This window comes from Carassius auratus, chromosome 38 (genome assembly GCF_003368295.1).
Source record: "Carassius auratus strain Wakin chromosome 38, ASM336829v1, whole genome shotgun sequence".
NCBI classification, from domain to species: domain Eukaryota; kingdom Metazoa; phylum Chordata; class Actinopteri; order Cypriniformes; family Cyprinidae; genus Carassius; species Carassius auratus.
Genome location: NC_039280.1, coordinates 19,272,269 through 19,294,919, shown reverse-complemented (window position 1 = coordinate 19,294,919; position 22,651 = coordinate 19,272,269). Strand labels below are relative to the sequence as shown.

General features: G+C 38.5%; 1 protein-coding gene across 4 annotated transcripts in view; it reads right to left on the bottom strand.

Moving 5' to 3' along the window:
• The window catches only part of zswim8 (zinc finger, SWIM-type containing 8), a 39,688-nt gene extending 18,192 nt beyond the window's left edge, over positions 1–21,496 (bottom strand). For 2 of the 4 annotated variants that reach the window (XR_003277798.1, XM_026224594.1), the window contains exons 1-8: positions 19,875–21,496; positions 14,895–15,048; positions 14,282–14,376; positions 11,385–11,557; positions 3,406–3,513; positions 1,984–2,065; positions 1,761–1,881; positions 419–620 (exon numbers count right to left, since the gene is read on the bottom strand). Coding sequence is in view for 3 of the 4 variants with exons in the window: in XM_026224594.1 (XP_026080379.1) it covers positions 419–620; positions 1,761–1,881; positions 1,984–2,065; positions 3,406–3,513; positions 11,385–11,557; positions 14,282–14,376; positions 14,895–15,048; positions 19,875–20,052 (1,113 nt within the window). In the remaining variant the exon portion in view is untranslated. The remainder of the gene's footprint in view (positions 1–418; positions 621–1,760; positions 1,882–1,983; positions 2,066–3,405; positions 3,514–11,384; positions 11,558–14,281; positions 14,377–14,894; positions 15,049–19,874) is intronic. The other 2 variants (XM_026224592.1, XM_026224593.1) reach the window with 1 other exon arrangement.
• Positions 21,497–22,651: the final 1,155 nt, after the last annotated feature.

The window sequence follows — 22,651 nt, the reverse complement described above, 5'->3', positions numbered from 1 at the left end:
TGGATTGAGACTATACATTATTTAATAATTTGCAAAAAGCACAATTTTTTACATACCATACTAAATATACTAGAATATATTTCATAAAAGGATATTATATAATTTCCCCAAAATAAGCCTGTATGCAAGAAATCAATATTCTTCCCATAAATTTACAGATCGAAAGGGAAAATAACTGTGTCCACACCTTTTCAGCACTAATTTCCCAATGTGTTTTTAACCCCAAATGAGGGTTTGCGCTAGCGCGAGCTGATAGTAAGTCTGACTCTTAAGGTGTTTGGCTGTAGATATTCCTATGAATCTGCTATTATTTAAATGCAGGCACAAATGTGGAGGGTTTTTTCATCAGGATGATGCAATTTTTAACACATGAATCTGTCACCCCGGTGTGAGAAGTGTGGCCGAGTCAGGTTTGTACCTGTTCATGGGTGAGACACTGTTCAGTGAGGATTTCTAACAGAGGCGCAGCGTTGCTGTCTCTCCTCTTAAACATCTCTCTGACGATGGACAGAAGGTTCCAGATGCCCTCTGGCTCTCTACCTCGCAGGGGCCTGAGCAAACAAGCCCATTCAGCAGCTGCCGGAGGCTCAGTGGATGACAGGTACATGGAGTTCACATCACTGAGAACAAGAAGTGATAAAAACAACAGTTAGTTTCTGTCTGTTGCTCGTCCATCTGTTTGTTGTTCATCTTCATTCACACAAATGCAAAAAAAAAAAAAAGTATCCTGTTTCCTCTTTAAAGAAAAAAAAAAATGTGTTAGGCCTGGTTCACACGGGCCGATTTTAAAATTGTCGGCCGATTTTCCAAACCTGAGAGACCCCACACACGGCGATAAAAAAAAAGCATGGGTTTTAACAGTTTTGGTCATACAGTGTGTGGTCTGCAGCCACACGGCAAAATCAACACATCACACACGAACCGATTTGACTCCCGAGCATTCCCAGGTCAGACAGGAAATCTCACAAAATCCCTCGAGATCAAACGTGACTTCAGAGTAAACAATCATGGCGGACGAAGAGGATGCAGTGGCCATAGTTTGTGCTTTGTTTTAACGGGAAAAAAACATAAGAAAAACAAGAAAAGGCGATGGTCAAAGAGGTGGAGACAACACGAGCATGGACTATACTTGCTACATCATGATATGGAGTTAAGTTGTTGTTTTATCTCATAGAAATGTTGTTACGTACTACACAGATTACTAACCGTTGAAATAAACGTTCATATATTAGTTTCCATGTACTCTGGTGGACTGCAGTTGTGGATGTAGTTATGCCCATCGACTTTATTTGTATTGTTATATTTTACAGGTTTCTGACAGAGAATTGGTCAAGGAGCTACTTCGTATGAGTGTGGAGGACCTTGAGTTTGTCCTCAGGGGACAACACACACAAGAAGAAATCGGGCCAAATAAATCCAACATGTTGGATATCCCCGATTTGAGATCGGAGCGGTCCCGACGTCCTTCCGAGCAGAGGAGAGCAGTCTTAACACACCACACACGGCAGGAATATTCGATCAGATTATTTTAAGATAATCAGAGCATCCTAAGATTGTCGGAAGGGGTGAATCGGGGCTAAAATCGGCCTAATTATCCTGCCGTGTGAACCAGCCTTTAAGTTTTTCATTTACAAGTGAAAATTTGTTTTCTAGGTTTAACAAAGCAAAATCTGTGAAAAAGCACCCAACGGGGAATGTATGCTTGATTGAGAAACTCGTCTTCATTACAATATAGGTAGAACCAGACTGGCTGTTTTTACCTAAACACAACAGGTGACGGGCCACAGAACTTGTGCAAGGTCTTCTTTATGTTGTCACTGAGGGTGGACTCATCTAGATACCAGGTGCTCTGGTCAGACGCCGAAGGGCCAGCCGTAGGATCTATTGTACCAATTGTTAGAAAATAAAAATGAGGATTTACAAAATTCACAGAGAATGAGATATTAAGAATTGATTAATTGTGGTTTGTAGGTCATTCTATACCCGGGGCTCCGCACACGGTGTTAATAGCAGTAGACTGGGAGGACAGAAGCTCATCTAAAAGACGCTGAGCTGTCGGCAATATCTGCAGATACAAAACAGCGAATCACAAAGCCAGAAATTAATTTATCATTAGAGACAAATCATAAAGAAGAAAGAAAAAAGTTCTGAGATGGTGGTACTGAAGAAAAGGAATTGAGATTCTATCAATAGACTACTAAACATTTACATATCACATATCGAATAGAAAAACATTTTACAAAAATATGTTTTTTAATATTTTTTATAATCATCATCATTATTATTATTATAATCATAAAATATTTTTATTTAATAATATTTGAGTAGTAGTTTATTAAATAACACCTTGTGTAACTTGTGGTCTGGTAAGCAATAACAATTCTTAATCTAATTATTCATAAATAAGATCGCACATTACATTACTCCCAAAATGTCATTTAAAGTCATTGTTGTGTAAAGCATCAAACAGACATTACAAAAAGTAGCTTCAGCAAAACAAAAACAAAAAGTTTTGACTCAACATAAAACACTCTTTTGCACCATGAGGGTAAGTAAATGACAAAATTTAAATGTTGGGGTGGGTGAACTATACCATTAATAATTTTTATTATTATTACTTCTGTGGAAATATTAAATTATACGAAGAAATAAATAATATTCCAGTACCTCCAGTAGGTGGTGGTAATTGCTTAATGATTTAGTCATCGAGTCATTTATTCATTCATTCAAATGGTTGATTCATTCAGTAGTGAAGTAAGATTCAGAAATTAAATGCAGCGTTGCTGCTCGGAGGTGAACAGCTATGCTTCGTCCTTATATTTACATTGTCAAAATTGAGTAAAACACACAACACTGCGTCTAAAATAATACAATATTAACTTTGTATTCATTGAAAAGTTGTATAAGATCAGTATCACATTTGGAATTAGCCTATTGCTCGTGTGATATTAGATACTAGTAGACGTGAATATGAGAAAAACTTAAAACTGAGTTTGTTGCCCTGCATCATATTTGTATGAAATGTCAGATGACCCACATAGGTCTGGGGTGGGGCAAGGCCATTAAATGCATTGATTTTAAAGTGCTGTTCATTTAACGCATTAATTAGATTAATTACGGTGAAAAAATAACACGTTAAAGTTATCGCATTTAATGCATGAGTAATTAAAAACAAAGTAAATATTTTATCTGCCTCAGTGTTTACGGAACCACACCAAAACCATGACACAAACCAAACTGTGAGAAATCTGAGCCATCACACCCTAATAAGGACAATGAGGCCACTGTGTGCACTTCATCACAGTTATTTAGAGCCGTGCAAAGAAACGTAGGAGCCCAGAGAAGCCATGAGCAACGAGGCCATCTCTACAATTTATAAAAACTAATAAATAATGCATTTCTCACCTGCTGTGGGAGTTCACTGATGAGGTATTGTGCAAACTTCTGGAGTTGATCCCGCTGTAATCTGGACAGGGACTCTGACACCGGTGCTCGAAGACACACAGCAGAAGCCTACAAACAAACACATGCCAAGAGTCAATAATATTTGAGGTTGACATTGGCTGACATGCATTACTGGAATCAAGTTTCATTGCTTTAACTCCCACTCACTAGTGCAAACTAAACCAGGAGCAGGCTGCTCATTAGCAAACACTCTGTGCATTTCTAATGTGTCTGGAGGCTTTGATGCCTTCAGGTGGCTGTCCCAGTGTGCCATCACCTGGTACTCTCCTCCAGCATGAACAGAAAACCCCTCATTTGCAAATGGCCCATACATAATATATGAGCTCCAGATAGACATGCTTTGAGCCAATCAGAGCTAATTCTCTCTTTAGCTCACAGTGATGTTATTAAAGAGAATGCAGAGCATCCCGTGGGAGCAGCATTGTGAGCTACTGGAGTGAAAGTGTTGCCATGTCTGAGAGAAAGAGGATGGGGGGGGGGGGTCCGGGTGGATGAAGGATGGAACTGAAGAACTACACTGAGGAGGATAAAGAGAACGGAAATGTTTAGGATTCCTGGACAACACCCCAGTATGGCCGTGTGCGAGATTAGCCACGTGGCTGACAGTCTAACTCTATGAGAAACCACAAACTTCTGCACACAATTTCAGATTGAACCATCTGAAGACATTCAACCAAATATACTGGGTGTATATTGCTTTTGTACCACTCATACGCACTAGAAAACCAAAGTCTGCTCAAAAAAAAATCTGCAAAAGCTGGTAAAATAAATACTTTTTTGTGACACTGTGCTCTGCTCACTGATAATAATATCTTTGTTCGGTTATACGTTATTAGTTTTAAAAGTGATTTCTGTAAAAAAAAAAAAGAAAAAAAAAAAGTTACATCATAATTGTAATTGTGATTAGAAATTCAGTTAATTGTGCAGCCCTAAGTAAGTATAATGTGCCAGTTTTCCAAATTACCTTCTAGAAGAGCTTCTTGCCACTTTAAGGCTAATGTTGCAAAAGCTACCATTGTTTGTCTGTTTTCACTGATGCTGCCTTCACGTGCTATCAGTATGATCGTGAATAGGAAAGTGGGAATTATTATTGCATATGAAAGCAATGTGAAGTCAACCGCTGGTATTAGTAGAGCAAAAATACATGGGGCCTATATATATTGTGTTGGGCAATTTAACACGTTATCGTGTTAATGCATTAATTGAATAATGGTGGGGTGGTGGGTGCTTGAGCTGCCCCTTTTACCCTTGATAGCCAAAGCACCCTTTTGTCAAGGCCTTTTTTATTTTTTGTAATTAAACACCCTTTTGTGAAGGCCGTCCTATTCCAACTATTAGTAAAATTAATTAATAATAATTTAGCCGTAAATAAAATGATCCACATGATGACCTTTCAACTTACGATCTCATACCGGACGATCCCTCATGTTAGTAATTTAGTACACTACACATGCGCAGCTGCCGGTATATAGAGTTCTCAGCAGAGCGGTGTGCTTGTATACTTTTATTAATTTTTATTATACAAGAACGACATGAAGAGCATATATAGCTGTTGTTTATATTGATGTGTGTCGTCTGTGGAACTAACGTTAGCTGCAGCAAGGGACCATAATATAAAGATTTTTTTTTTTTTCTATATCATGATCAGTTTAAAAAGACTAATACGTTTCTGTACTAAATTATATATCAATCAGTACTGCATTGCTCATATAGTTTAGGTTATTTATTTATTACCTGGAGATAACTTGAAAAACACACAAACCATATTTTCACAATCGTGTAAAAAAGTCAGTATGCATGAAATAGCATTTCACCCCCCCTTTAAGAATTAAAGCATTTCATCCAGGTCAGCAAAAGCAAACAATTGAGACAAACTAAGTAATGACACCATTTCAAGCATTTTATCTGCTTTATATGTTCTGTTTAAAAAAAAAAAAAAAGTTTAATATCGGCCGATAATATAAAACAGCAAAACGATATATCGGTCGGGCTTTACTTATTAATCCTGTTTTTATTATCATTATAATTCATAAAATGAATAAATTCAGAACAGGATTAGAATTGAATTCTATTTTAAATCAGAAATAAAAAATGTTTACAACAGTAACAGTACTGTTTACAACAGCAAAGCCACCATACCCTATAAACTCAATAAAATTATTATTATTAATAATATTCAGTTTCTAATTTGAGTAATTAAGAGGTCAAAAGTTTTTTTTTTTTTATAAAGCTGCCATAAAATGCAAAAATCACTTTTATAAGGTGTTGGAACACAGCTGTGTGGCCACAGTGTGTGAAAACAACAAGCCTATAATGGTAAAAATCCACCCGCTCATTGTTTTATATTCCCAATAATTCATAAACAGTTTGCTGCTTGAGATACAATGTCAGCGCCAAAGAGCCATTAAAAGTGTTGTGTGTTGGGATGCACCAACAAACATAGGAGTCTCCATAGACCACTGAAGACACGTTGGTTAACTTTCATTTCGAAGGAAATGTCCCGGAAAAAACTGAAATGTCCTATACATTTGTGCTAACATTTTACACCAGACTGCCTCACAAACAAGAGTCAGTTCAGCGCTGGAGTTGGAGTGCAAAGATTGCGTCTGAAAGAGAGATCGATACCTACACTTTGTGTGCAAACATCCAGACTACAGACAAAGTAAGCATCAGGCATAATTTTTTTGTTTTCCAAAAGAGCTTCTTGGCTCCTGTAAGGGTAATGTTGTTAAAGTAACCATTATCTATGCCTGTTTTCACTGATGTTGCCTTCATGTACTACCAGAATGGTCGAAAATAGGAATGTGGTAGTTAACAAAAAATTGCATTTGGAAGAAATGTGAGGCCAGTAACAGTCAACACCAGTTAAACCGTTACACCAGTGGTATGCCGGCGAGTATGAGCTCTTGAAGCTCTGCCAGTGTTGCCAGGTTCACCACAAAATCCACACAATTGCTAATCAAAACTAGCCCAATCACGTTTTGAGGGGGATCCCCCAGTAAAAATCTAATTCCGGTGGGTGAAATACATATTTTTGGAAAGATTACCCTGGTAGGATTTGCATTTTAGGGGCTAAATATCACATTAATGGGGGTCACTTAAACCCAGCAGGAAAATTGCAGCCTTGGCAACACTGATGCTCCACACTCGTCTGAAAAGGGCGGTGGGAGCAGCAGCTCATTTTCATTTAAAGGGGACCAACACAAAAAACTTTTTGGCTCATACCATAAAAGTGGCAAAAAAAAATTATCTGTGAGGTTTTTTGAGATAAAACATCACATAAACACTCTGCATCAGAGAATAATTTAATATGTTTTATCAATGCATTCTATGGCACCTTTTAAAATGGTCTTTTCTGTTCTGGAATTCTTTTTTTAAAACTGCGTCACAACATTTTTTTTGATTAGCTAATGAATCCTTTGGATAACTTTACAAAAAAATATAAGTACAACTTGTAATATAATATTTCAACCTTTATTCATTTTCAACCAATGTGGTTGAAGTTTTTACAGTATACAAAAATAAAGAGGCAAATAAAAATATTTTACTATGGTAAATATGAGTTTACGATAGCGCTTATAATTAAACCACAGTTGTCTGAGACGTCATGAAATGTTCTTTAGCATCACAAACCATAAAATGTAGTCTGGTTCTGCTATGGTTTAGCATGGTTTCCAGAGATCTGGAGCTGATTAGGTAGCTCGGTGGTTTGTGACTTGTCTCGCGGCACGCTTTCTTGTAAGGGGCCATTCACATATCACGTCTTTTGCGCACTCAAGTTTGTTATTTCCAATGTAGGCGTGCTATGTGCGCTCATAATGGAAGCGACGCGGTCGAGACGCGCATGAGAAAACCGGCGCATCTGCACCGCGTCGAGTTAGTTATAAACATCTCAACTTTTCAGAATGCCACAAGCGCACCGCGGGTCATGTGACAAGAAATAACCAATCAGCTTCATCCTTTCCCGTAACAACGTTGAAAGCTCAGCTAAGATGAGGGAACAGCTGATCATAGCTGTATATGGATTGCCATTCTGAAATAACTTTAGTAGCAGAGCTACTGCAAGCGATTTTTAGTGATGAAAATCCATTTAAATTTCTGCGTCTTCATGGAGAGAGCGCGTCATGGTTGCCTAGCAACGGCAGACACCCCAGGGGAGCAACTGCCCGAGTGCTTTGGAAAGAAGGAGAAAGCGGCACGACTAGCGTTTTCAACACGTTTTTAGGCACGATATGTGAACGGCCCCGAACGCGTGTTCGAAACCTGCACCAACACAGACTTTCTTTTTTATTTTATCCTTACTTCAGCCGCTACGGGTGATCATACCAATAACTTGTAATCTTTACAAGAATATCAGAATCATGCAATGTGCAAGTCTGCGTTTATTACACACTTAATAATATCACATCAGTTTGTTCCATCACATCTGCAGCAGAGACCTGAACCAAGAAGTTAGTCGCCAGATCACAGGGAAACCAGTTAAACTGTAACACCGGAGAGCGCCAGGATCGCATAAATGGCAAAACAAAACAAAAAACTGGTATTTAACATCTTTGCAAATGTATTAAAAATAAACTTAAATGATTCCATTGAAAAAGTAATCATACCCTTATCTGGGATAGTAGACATTTAACTCAGGAGTATTCATATTGCTTGTAGATGTTACAAAACTTTGAGTGAAGTTAGCCTGTGGCAATCAAGCCTCACATCTTTTGGAAGCAATACTGCTGCATTGTAAAAAAAACAAGACTCTAGAGCTAGAGCAGGCCTCCTGCTCAAACTGATCAACTGATGGAGAATGGCCTTGTATAGACCAGGGGTTTTTAACCTGTAGCGCACCCACCTGGAGCATGAGTTAATTCAGAGACATTCCCTTGAGGATTTATCAATACTAGTTAGCAAATCTTTTTAGCCATCCACTAGGGGGCAATCTGACTCCCACTACTAATCGACAGTTAGAGCAGAGTTGTCTCAAGTATCGGTCATGGTTATTGACCATGTAATGATTTACAGTTATCTCAGAAACGGGCTCAGCCATCACATTAAAACAGGTAAACTTGTTATACATTTATGTTTCAGTATAAATTACGCATGCTATACCAAGGGTGCTTCTCAACCCTTTTTAGGTGGGATTTAGCCCCCCTATCTGTCACCTTTGCCATGTATCGATCGAAAATCTTAACGATCAGGCCAGTGCTGCTTCTTCAAGAAAGTTTTTCATCCTCACGTGATTTAAGTCTTGTCAGTTTAAACATTAAAGTAATTATAAGAGATTTAAGCCCAAGACATCTCTATGCAGTACGCAGGTGCTATGATAAAGTGTTTCTATGCACACCACGCAGTGCACACACATCTGAAGTGCACAAACAGATAGCCTTCTCAGACAGCAGGTGAATACCAATGGCTGTCTTAACAAATATCCTTGTAAGCACAGTTGCTTTTTTAAGTGAATGTAGACAGTAAAGAAAATATCAAAACGTGCATCAGTATACCGGATCCGTGCATTTCTTATATAAATGTTAATCGAAAAGAGCAAAAGAAAAATTGTCACGTAAGACAATTCGGTTGACAATTGGTTTTGTGGTCCAGGGTCACATATGTGGAGATAGAAGAAACATCACTGCAACACTCCACCGATCTGGGCTTTATGACTGTGTGGCAAGACTCAATCCTCAGTGCCAGGGACTGAGGGACTCGTCAGAGTGGAAGAAAAGCTTAATGCATCAGTATATTGAGATAGCCTTGATGAAAACCCAGTCCAGAGCATTCAGATCCTCAGACTGGGCAGAAGGTTCACCTTCCAACAGGACAATGACCCTAAGCACACAGATAGAGTGGCTTATATACAACTCTGTGAATGTGCTTGAGTGGCCAAGCCACAGCCTGAGCCTGAACCCAATCAAATATTTTTGGAGAAACCTGAAAATGTGCATCTGCCTGAATACAACCTGATAGAGCTTGAGAGGTGAAGAGATGAGTAAAAGATTGGCAGATAATTGCCAAATGCTGATGTGCATCATAGATGTCAAGATAAGAACCATTAATAATGTTTATAATGGAGTTAAAACTTTAATGCAAGTTGCAACCAGTTTTTAGCAGCACAATTAGGATGGTGGGATGTACTGATGCAAGTTTAGCTGCGAGGACAGTCTGACAGCTCACCACACATGAAAAAAACCACACAAGCCTACTCAAATAGTTAAAGGGCACATTGATGATAAAGAACTAGAGGCCAAATGACTGACACACACAGTTCATCACCGGTGCATGCCCTTCTTGCTACTACATATATAATATCATAATCCAATACTATGTCTGTTTCAGTTTAATGGCAGGTAGCTTTCTTTTTGTCTTTATCTACTAAAGATTTAGAAAAAAGCAGGAATGCACTATACTTTACCACTCTCTGTGATACTGTTGAGTAGGTGGGCTAAATGTCAAACTTGAAGCATTTGAACTTCAGCTTGCGATGTGAGGAAATGATAGGTAACCTCCTTAAACACTGGCCTCAACACACAAAGCAGCAAATGAAGACATGCTATAGCAAAATTAACTCTTAAAATGTCAGTGTTTTATTGCAATTACTGTGTGGCTGATAAATGTCTTGTAGCATAGCAGATCTAAGAATATACAGTTTATACAACTCACAATAGCAGAATAAACACTTGAGCTGTTCACAACAGACAGGACTGCACAATAAGTGTAAGTGCATTAAAGTCATACATCCTCAAAGCTAATTGCCAAGAGACATCTATCCTACAAATATGGGCAAGTGTCATGTTGCAGACACATCCTAAAGAGTCGTATTCTTAGTATTCTTTCTTTTTCCAAATTTACAAATTCAGAAGATTTCTAGCATCATTTACAAGAAACCAAACAGGAGAGCGGTGTATTTGTTATTTACAACCAAACTAAACATGCAAGAAAAAGTTTATGCAAAATAAGTTTGTTATAATTTCCCCCAACGGCAGCAAACAGAAGACGAAGCCCACATGCAAATGCTAAACACCACCCACGGCCCGGGCCGCCGGGTCTATCTGACTGTGGCAAGCCCTCCTACGGGGGGGTGGGATATCACAGCAGTACAGATCCTTCCCTCCACCCTCCTGACTCCACAGGGAGGCATCAAACCTAATCAAAAGCTTCTCAGTGCTCTCACGCCCACGGTCACTCCGAAAAGATAGAAACCTAGAGACAGATCGTGCATGTGCTGTATGTGAAATCCTCCCCACAGATGTGTTAATCTGAACTAGGCCATTGTGCACATTAAAATGCATGTCTATAATATGTTGTTCTGAGACACAGAGAACTTTTGCCTTTAGTAATTCGTTTTTGTTAATGCATTCATTTTTTGAACCTTAAGGGAAACTTTTCAACTACGCTTCAAACGGATTTGCAGTGTTTGTTCATAAACAAGCACATTAAAATATGCTTTTCTATTCTAAGCTCTACCAAACCAAACTCCAGTCTCATTGTAAGGGAATTTTTGCAGCAATGGCAGATTGTTTAGAAAGAAATATAAGGGAACAAAGGCAAAAAAAAAAAAAAAAAAAAGTTACAATTACATTTTATTTTATAAAATACATTAACAAAAATTAAAATAAACTTGAAATCAATTTAGTGCTACATTTAAAAAATATATAATATGAAATTGTGTGTGTGTATGAACATGTATATAATGTATGCATGTGTATATATATATATATATATATAAATTTTCAGATTTGCTAAGAAATCTTTAAATATATTTAACTTTAAACGAGTGTTAGCATAGTTAGGCTAAATGAAGCAATATCCAAATATATATTAGATATATAAATATACACACATACACACACACAAAAACTAATAGTTGATATGCTACTGATGTTCTGTTTATCTCTAAACAGAGGGCATAATGTACATCTAAAATCACTTACATTGTGAATTCTGAAGAGGCAGAGGGCCACAACGTGGGCACACCATTTGGCTCCTGCTCCACAGGTGCAGCTGCAGGAAGTGATGCGGCAGCGGTCAAACATTACAGCTACATTGTAGGCTCCTTTTGATTGGCCGGCCTGGGGCGACACTACTGTGGCACTAAGGTGGAAACCTGTTTGAGAAAGAAGCAAAACTCTTTCAGTCTGGTAGTAAACTAGTTCATATTCTCCTTTCACTCTGGACAAAACTGTTTGTGAAATACAGAACTTTGCCTTTGTTGTTGGACTGATCATTTAAAAAACAGGCAGTTTCTAATAAAATTGCATGCTATATAAAATCAAGCAAAAATAAGAGCACACATTATTATATTTGCACCCAATGCAAGGAGGTTTTGGGGAAAAATCGGGAAACAATGTTTAAAAGTCTGAAGGAGTTTGCTGACTGTAAGGCTGAATGATATAACAGCAATGCACTGTACACAGACCATACAGGATATGAAAGACATCTGAGATGGAGAGAGAGAAAGAAAGAGTCCAAATGTGTGTGTGTGTGGAGAGTTGAGTGTGTGGGGTTGGCCAAAAGCTTTTACCACTGGACAGCGGCCAGCGCTCCTCTGGCCAGTAAGAGCAGAGGTGGGGGTGGTGGGCAGTTTCAGCTTATATCTCCTCTTCCAAATTCAACGGGCCTCCTCAAGCCAAATCAACTAAACAGCCTCTTTTTTTCTTTCAGTCTACCTGTTAGTGCCAAAAGCACCCTTCTTTTCCTTTATTCCTGACCCATATTCTCCTGTCAGCTGTCCCGGCTAAAAACAAAAGGCACAAAGAATTTAATAATCAATCTTGATTAAAAAAAAAAACAGTGTCTTTCTTTAATTTAGTGAATCACTGCCTGGGCCAATAAGCACATCATGACTGCAAATGTCACTGGGTTGTCACCAGTTACACATCATGAAAGAATATAATACTGGGTTGCATTTACTTTTTTTTATTTATTTTTTATATTTTTTATTTTTTTATTTTACATCACTGAAATCTCTCAGTAAACTGATCATTTAGCTCACATCATGCACCATGAACAATTAAGTGACTGAATGGGTCTGCCTGACTCATATTCCAGCAGCAGGCAATGCAGCAATTCTGTTGGATAGACTAATAAGCCTGCAGCAGCAACCAGGCAGTTTGGGCAGGTTGTGTAAAGGCTGATCCTTGGAGATTTAGCATTGTATTCTCACTATGAGGTTAAACCAAGTGCAAAGGGAAGAGTTTTAGAAGCACTTCCCTTTTAGGTGCAGCCCTTCTGTGTCAGACCGCTCTGGCTCCACTCTGGTGAAATGAGTGAGAAGCTTAGATATGGCCTTGACGGGCAGTTGGGAGGTCAGGGCGGTGAGTGGTCACTGATTGGCCAGGGCAGTTAGAGGTTAGAGGCAGTTAGGATTTTTTTTTTCTTGTTTTGAGGAAATTAGCAGTATCATGTAATTGACCATTGCCCCCCCTAAAAATTTGCTAGCGTACAGTAAACAGAAAGTGGTGAGCAATACGCATAAATCAGAGAACCAGGGACTTAAGAGTGTTCAAAATGCAACCAAAACATGAAGAATGCTTCTGAAAAACAAGCTAGTTGGATGTTTACCTTTTCAAAAGGCAAGATGATTAAACAGCAAAATCACGATTATTTTTTTTAACTACTGACACATCTTTCCCTGAAGCATTTTGACTTATTTAATAACTCACCGCTAACCTTGAGCAAAAAAATATTTGACAAAAACATTTTTAAAAATTACTTTGATATGCAAAATTAAATATCAATGGATATATCCAGAGAGCAAGGTGAACAATAGATTTTCAACAATATACAATGCAATTTCTTTTGTGTGTCTCATTTATAAACATACCAAAAAAATGTATTTAAAATATAAATGGAAGTGTATATTAGTAGGTAAGGGTAATTTGCATATATGTTTGGGTTCAGTTCATTTTTGTTATAAAAAAAAAAAAAATGAAAATCACATTAAATTGATCAAACGTGACAGTAAACACATTTGTTACAAAATAATTATATTTCAAATAAATGCTGTTTTTATCATTATTATTCAGCAAAGAATTCCAAAAAAAACTGTTTCCACAAAAATATTCAAAAATACAACAGTTTTTAATACTGATAATGATAAGAAATGTTTCTTGAGTAGCAAATTAGCATGTTAGAATTATTCAGTCTGAAAAATCGTGCGACACTGAATATTTAACTTTTCATCACAGAAATGTGTTCAATTTTAACATACATCACTGAAAATTGTTATTTTACAATAACATATAATGTATTTTCAATTAAAAAAAACACAGCCTTGTTGAACATAAGAGACTTCTTTCAAAAATATTTCTTAAAAAAAAAAAAAAAAGTACAGAACTGAGAATTTAAGGTTACGTTTTATCCTTTTGTCTACACTCTATGGGCCATGTCAACACAGTGACTTAGCATGAAGGCAGACCCCTGGAGGGTGTGGGTGCGTGTGCACAGGATAGTTCAGGCTTGGGCCAGCTGCATCATGACTTCCCTCTGCTGCTGCTGTACGGCCCACTGCCTCCAACAACAGCATTCATTCACAGCCTGAGCTCAAATCACTCACACATACACTTACGTGCCATGCCTCTGGTTTTCTCTCAGGCCATATGAAGACATGGCACTTAACATGTACAGAGCCGAAGACCTGCACCTCAGGGCTGAAATGACTCTTGACACAAGGAAGGCTTATTCTGAATGCCATTTTAAGATCTGCATCCTATAAAATTATTTTAAGATTCATGTTGGAGTGTTTAAAACAGCAAAGCAACTTTCAGAAGCTTCTCCTTAAAAACACAGCTCTTGTGGCATGGTGAATGGGATGTCTTTGACTTCTCACCTATCTGCAGAGGGTCTTTCACAGCCCTCACTCTATAGAGCTGCTCGCCACGCTGGAACTCATCAGGGCTGCCATTGGCCAAACAGGAGTACAATCTGCAAGGACAGAGAGAAGAAAGATATAAAACAAAGGATTCAACTTACTCAATCTTAAAGGGCATTCTGGTATCTCGCTGGTTTAATCCTAAAGGTAATCACAAGAATTTAGAAGCTTTGGGTTTGATGGCTTCTAAATCATTCACATTCATTCTTTAATCTTTTGCATGCGTCTTTGCTTCTCCACCTGTTTATCTGACCCTGCTGTGCCCAGTGAGTTTTTTGATGTTCAATGGTCAGGTCTATGCAATATCTGTATTGTATTAGTCTTGAATATTTCTCATGTGGATTTAATAATTTTGGACTTTTCAGTCGGAATTAAACCTCTTTTTTGGCTCTACACACCTGAATGGACAATTATATATCACTTACAAATGATTAAATGCAAAATTAATAGTAGTTATTTAGATTGATGTGGTTTGGAATTGGTAAAATGTGCTTGGAAAAACAAATTCATCAGAATATCAATGTGCCTATTAATCATGCACGCGGTGTATTAGCTATTACAAAACGTTCACCTGATGTCCTCCTCGTTCTCTGGGAAGCTCCAGTAGGCAATCCGCAATTGTAGCTGCTCAGGAACCGGAGGATAGACCTTTTCCACCACCTCAAATGGAATATGGAACGCCACCTGCTTGGCCGACAGCTCCACCAGAGGGATGACTTGTCCATCTAAGAAAAGAAAAACATTCAGTGAATGGCTATCAAAGTGACTATTCAGAAAGACACTAAAAACAGCCATGCAGTAAATGGGCATTTACTTTTAAGGAGAGGTGATCTTATCTCTTTTCCCTTTGCACTGCAAAGAAAACTGGCCAACCTATAAGATTTTTGCTTTCGTACAGAAGATTTTTCTACTGTAGAAAACTATAGCTTACATTTTACAAGAAAATAGTCTTTCAGTACTTCTTAAAAATTTGAGGTTTGTTTCAGTGTGTTACTTGCCATTTTGTTGTATTTGTGAAATATATAATCAATTTCTGACTAAAATGTATTCACATCAGTTTGGCTTGACTTGGTGGCACTTAAAAACTGACTATTTTGCCAAGCGACAGTGAATATCAGACAATAAATCCAGAACGAGGCAGAATCAACCAAATTTTCAGGCTTGATCAGTAGGGTGATAAAATCACTACTTTCCGGTCACAGCCACTCTTCATCAAACAATCAAAAATACTTGGCATTACAGGCAAATAGCTGAACAATAGTCACATAGATGGCTGCAGTTCAAACAACTCATTCTGAAACAGAGAGAACAAAACTGAGAAGTGAGGTTCGAGACCTAAGGCAACCTATTTTGTTGTAAACTAGACTGTTCATATACTCTCAAGGCTTAACCGAGAGAAAACAGGACAGCTGCCAACAGAGACTAAATGCTGTCCACTGAGGGGGGGTGGAGTTCAAGTATCCTGCAGGGTCCTGAATTCAAGTTACCAGTTTCCTCCAGATAATGATAAGAGTGGCCAGGCTGTAAGAATAAAAAACACTCCTTCAAGAGCAACTGAATGTTTGTGCCTACAGCCTGAAGTCTGTGCATTTACTGAAACTTTATTTTCTACATTGAGCCGCAGGGCTGTAGTGACATACTTCTCATTAGATATTAGTGAGATCCATCCGAAATGAAAACCAACATCAGGAGGTCATTTCCTCAACAGAGCTTTAGGCAATGGGACTGTAATCCACTGCACTCGGTCAACTTTGAGCTGAATCTCACATTACCTTCACCGTAGAGACACTGCATTGATACACTGTCACTATAACACTATGGAGATCCAATAATGAAGCAATGCTACATTTTTCAACATTATGACCACAATGCATGTCATGCTTACTACCAACTTTAGATCTGACTGAACAAATGTTATAGCACATCCTTAAGTGTCTTAGTGTTTTTATATAAGGGTTACTGCTACATAATAAACTATTAAAGGGGCGGTGAAATGCTCATTTTCACTCAATATCCTGTTAATCTTGAGTACCTATAGAGTAGTACTGCATCCTTCATAAATCCAAAAAGTCTTTAGTTTTATTATATTCATAAGAGAAAGATAGCCTGTACCGATTTTTCCCGGAAAAACACGACCGGCTGGAGGCGTGACGTGTGGGCGGAGCTAAAGAATCACGAGCGCCAGTAGGCTTTTGCGTTGAGAGCGTTTGGAAGCTGACATTACCCAGAGCCGCTGAAAAACATATTTAACGGCTCTGACATTACCTTGAGGAAAAAACCATCATCCAAAATAAACCATGGCTAACAGTCAGATTCAGCCGTTTATTTATGATCCAGAATCAGATCCAGAGGCTGAAACTGAACGAAAGCAGCAGCAGCAACGACTCGCTCCGAGCAGGGCTCGAACCCAGGTCTCCGGCATGGGAGGGGACGCACTAACAAGGAGGCAGAGATATTTGAAGCAGTTTTACTCACCGCCTGCGGTTCCAACACACGATCGTGACCCCTTTTCCTTGGGATTGCATCATCCTTAAGAAATAAACGATACGCAAATCCGTCGTCAAACTGGGCCTTGTGAACAAGCATCTATGAAATGCAGGGAACAAACAAAAACACTTGCACAACTCCGTCGATGCTCTGTAAAAATAAACTCCATCCACTGGTCCCTTAATGCTGTTTTTTTTTTGGTAATCTGTGCAGGGTTGTCTTGCCCTGGCAACCAAAAACACTTCTTTTGTGACTTTTCGCGACGCTCTCGCTCTGATCAGTGAAATGTCTGTGCTGCTCAGCCTCGCTATACGGGAGCGCGCGCTCTTCCGGCAGAAGTGTCTCAGGACCCATATAAGGAAATTCCGCTCCATCTAACGTCACACAGAGCCATACTCGAAAAAAAACTTTCCGAAACTTGTGACAAACCGGAAGGAGTATTTTGGGAACAAAAATACTCCTTCAAACGTACAAATTAATTTTTGAAACTTTGTCCATGTTTAGCATGGGAATCCAACTCTTTAACAGTGTAAAAAACTCAGTATGCATGAAATAGCATTTCACCACCCCCTTTAAGGACACAAACTTGAAGGTCACAAATTAACCTGCAAATTCCAAGTGAATTTTGTTTTCACCTTTGTAAAGAAAATATGTAATAATTAACTTATTAATCAGTTAATTCAAATGTTTTTTTCTGTTTTAAAACATACCATATATATAAGTCCTTTTAAAGTAAAATCAGCAAAGCTGTCCATTTACACAAAGTCTGACCATTCTGCTAAAGTCCTAACCCTAACCCTAACCTAACCCTAAATGTTTTATATAAGGTTAAACCAGGCACCTTTAACCATAAAGGGCAACTTTCAAGTACAGTCAAAAGAATTAACATTAACAAAAAATACTTAATATTTTACCATTACTGTTATCAATCTACCTACAACACGGTATTTGGGCTGTCGTGCAAAGCATTACAATAAGTGTCATGATCAAAAAGTAGACGCAAACCACACCAATACCAGACACCCACGTAATCTAAAACCAACCGTCAAAAGATTAGACGCTAGACTACTTTTGGAGATGAATTACCCAGACCACAAGCAGATGCAAGAGTACATTATAGACAGCCAGTGGGAGTCATAGAGACAATGACTTCACAGGGGACAGGTGACTCATGAAAGGTGCTGCCAACAAACAGCTGCTCAGCAACAAGCTGTGCATAAGTGTGAGTGAGATCCCAATGAATCAGAGACAGAATCATAGCCAGGTTTGGGTGACTAAACCATGGTGACCAACAGAAGAGGAGTTAACACAGGATGCGAGACAGCTTTGTCTTTTGCGAGGCTGTGTGTGAATAGGTGAGACAGTCCCTCATGAGCGGTCTGCCGTCCCACTGCTCCAAACTCTACCGCACACTGCCCAACAACCAGAGAACAAAGACACCTGGCTCACAGAGTGCTATATAAACAGCCACGTTGGAGCGATCGTGTTCTCTCAGTTCCAGCGCCAAGAAAACGGGCACGTGAAATACCCCTGGTTTACACTTAGGACCGATTCGGACAAAAAAGGGGGGCTTTGGTGTCTCAAACTGGGTTGTGCAAGATCAGCAGCATTATGCAGATTGATCAAATGGGGCTTTTTGTTTGTTTTTCTTTAACCACAATCCTCTGCTCTGAGGCAGTGACCTGCACAAGACAAAGCTCTTTTTACAGCCCTCTGCTGCTTAACTCCACCCAACCCCCCACAACACTCACTCGCTCTCAATCTAAACACCACACAAGCCCTCCCTTTCCAAACTCCCTCAACTCATCCAACAAATGCTACACACTCCGCTCACAGATCTTCACGACTGACAACTCTCTCTATACACATGCACAGCACGGGGCTTTTGGTGGGCCGGAGTTTCAGAAGTTTAAAGAACTTGCAGTAATATGGAGTGACTGATCAAAGTTGTTTCAAACTTCATTTTAACACATCACAGTTGTATGGTTGTATCCTCCTAGTTCTAGACTTAAACCTTACAGAGGAATGAAAGGATAATGCAAAATAATATTTTCATAGTGAGAAATTTAAGTTAAAAATGAACTAACAGTTATTTTGAACAACACTGAGGTTAAAGCAACACTGGATCCCATTGACTTTCATGGTTTGGACAAAAAATAATTACTTCCTTTGTGTTTGGCAGAAGGAAATAAGTCATGTTTGGAGCAATATGTGTGAGTAAATGACTGAATTTTCATTTGCAACATTACTTTTGCCCTCCTAAGACATTTTACTCACCTGTGACATTCAAGTCAAAATGGATTCACACTGAAAATGTATTTTAGGAAAGAAAGAGTTAATAAATGCAGATGCATTGACACATTCTAGTAATGAATATATCAATAATATAAGGACTTAAAGTAAATTGGGTCTCCATTACTGATTAATTTCAATCACTTTTGGTATTTCCTGATCTCTCAAATACTTTTAAAGCAACTTCTGTATTATTCTGCTATCAGTTAATGGATGATGTGGATTTTAAAGAAACCCTTTTACCTTCATTCATATTTTACAAATAAATAACCATCATGTCTGCAACAGTCAATATGGACTCACTTTGCAAAACCATTGCAACAAAACCATTCACTGACAGATGCAAACCAATTTGCCAATTTGTTTTTTAAGAAAGTGATGTAAGTGGTTTTACTTGTCATCACATCCGAGAGGCATTTACACTATTGAACCTTGCCATAGAGAATAGTACAAATATATGAAGTTGCATTTAAATTATATATTATAATATTGAAATATATGACTTGTGTCGCCACTAATGCAACTCGTACTGAAACAAGTAAACCTATAACTCCAGTACAAGGTTAACTCATTTATCCACATAGGCCCACATATGGAAGAACAGTTAAACATGGTAGTTTTAATTAAACATGCAGGTCACATGACATTGTTGCCCATAAGTTAAAAATACAACGTGAGGTCAAAGGTGCAGCCATGCCAAGGCACGGTGTGCTCACATTACAATGACAGCACATAAAACACTTCACAGCACATGAAGACAATCTTCCATTACCTTTAATCTTCACAGTGGGTGAATTTGGGCCGGCAGACTGCTTCCTCCATCCTCTCCAGTTCTGGCAGAGACTTTCCGCCTCTGATATGAACGAGCACAGCGAGTCCTCCTCAAAACGGTCCGAATCTTCAAAGGAGAACCTCTCTCCGTCTTCCCACTCAGCGAACATCAGTTCCATCACATCCGCTGTGTGGAGACCTGAACGCCTCGACTGAACGTGCCTCTGCGCTTCTGTTGTTTTGAGAGAGTGACACTCGCTCAGGGGGAGGGGAAACTCACTCTCAACCCAAACACTGTGAGGGGCCCTGCAAAGTCCCGCAAGAAAGCCTGTGTTTCCTGAAAATATGTGTTTAGGGTGTCAGATGGAGGGTTTGCACATGACTGTGGTGCAGTTAAGTGAAGTTAGTCCATGCTTTTAGACCCCAACAGCTGGATACACTCAGGGGACTAGTTCTTAGTCAACACCCATAGCTAAAATTTCATAAACTTATACATGTCTAAATTACTTAAACCTAAATAAGTGTGCTCTTACATTGTCAAGTGTGAACTTACATGACAAAAACACTCCAGAAATGTATCTTCACACATTTGTTGAGGTTTAAATCTTATTCAATAAGATTTTGAAATCAATAAGCCCCTCTCCAGTAGTCGGACTGCCCCCAAGTTTTCAAACTACATAGCAAGTGGTGTATTGACAGCAACTGTAGTGACTCGGTTGGTAAAGTTCAAGGCGTTTTAGCAAGCATGGTTTTTTTTTTTTTTTGTTTCTCTAAAATGTTGATTTAAACCCCCTCTCCTCTGTTTGTCCTGTCAGCTGAGCCTCGAGTCCCACAGCTGCTATACGGTTAACAAAACAAGAGAGCTCTGAAGAAAGACCAGTTCCCCAAGTACACCTAATGACCATCCGTGAGTTTATTCCTCTTAAACAAGGCCATGCCACAATAGTAAACCTGTGTTAACCCTAAACAACCCCGGTACGGTTGTTTTTGTTTTTATTTCGATCGAGGTAGCGCTGCTAACTCCGAAAGGCTAGTCGGTTAGCCTGCTAGCTTTCCGGCTAGCCCGAAATCCCAAACACTTCAAAAACTGTCAAAACAAGCGCTGACACGAGCTGTGCTTGTGTCCTTGCAAATATCGGAATAACGCTGTTTTGATGTTTTGGCACAAAAGCCTTGGTCCCTAATCCGAGTCTCGCCGATCCACTGGTTACGTTACTCAAAACAAACGACTCGACAGTGCTTTTATCTCAACATTGTGCCTCTTTGTGGGTTTACAGGAAACTCAGACGACTAAAATGCCGATTTGACCTCTCGACCAAGACAAACGTCCATCCGTGGGAAACATAATGAATTGTTTTCCTGCCACCTCTAGCTGTCTCGTCTGTCTTCTCCTTTGTGTAAACGCTTGTCATTCGCTTGTCTTCATGTGCCACCGGCCGGTTCTCTTCTAGTCCTCCCTCGTTTCCAAGCAGCCAGCGCTCTCTGGATCCAAATTGTCTTTTTAAGCCGACAATTTGGAGTCGAGATCCCCCTGTTCTCTCTGTTCTGTCCCCCCTCCTCTCCTCTCCTCTGCTCTGTTCGGGAAGATGAAGATGGCTCTCCAGCATCAGCTGATCCACACTTCCGCTCGACATTAAAACCAGACAAACACTAGTCTCTCGTTTCAATGCATTTTGCCTTGCATAACACATTATGTGGAAGTTATTTGTTCATGGGTATGTAGGTCTGGTACTAAATCATAAACCATTTAGAATGCATTTCCATTGTTTGATTCACCGTTATACTTGAGATTCAACAGCTGAATATCGTGCAACAGATTGCCATGAGTGTCTCGGAATGATTTGAGATATTGCATTCAAATAGCCTACATTAATAAAAATGAATGAATGCAAGATGGTTACTTGGATAGAGCTTCTTTGATATTTGAACGAAGCAAGCCAGAGTTTAATGTTGTTGGTATTAATCAAAGTGGATTTTGTTTAACCCTTTCATACCCAGTGTCCATTCCATTGGACATCACTGTGTGTTTTAATTTGGTGCCACCTAAACTGTTTATGTTCGATTGCATAATAGTAATTACAAATCTATGAGTGCACTTTTAACGAATGCTTTTTTCTTTTTTTAACAAAAATATTCCACAGAAAAAAAAAAATCTAAATTGGTTTATGTTAAAATAAATGTTAAAATTAAGTCTAGAGGTGAAATTTGCAAGATAAATCACACTATCACAATGGAAATGTAATCAAAATATATTATATTATATTTGTGTGTGTCTGTGTGCAAAAACAGTGTGTCTGTGTCCCTCTTCCTTCAAGAGTTTATATGCAAAATCCAATAACTCCTCTTTATTAATGTTCTTAAATCATGTTTTTGTGTGTGTGTGTGTGTGTGTGTGTGTGTTATGATTTTATTGTTTTATTGTGTTAGTTGATTGATATTAATTGGAATGCAGGACAAAAAAAAAAAACACGATTTGGAGTTATGTTTTTGCAAATTAACTCTTTATATATATATATATATATATATATATATATATATATATATATATATATATATATATATATAATTTCCCCAAGTCATATATTTAGAGAGAGACACACACATCACTGAATTTTAAATTGTTCATTGAACAAAAAATGGTGATTTGTTCTATATTAATTATATACATGCATTTATTTTTTATTTATTTTATTTTCATTTATTTTTAATACATGTCTGTTTTAGATTCAGTGTAAACTTTGCCAATAAATTGTAACAAGTGTCATGCCAATAAAGCAC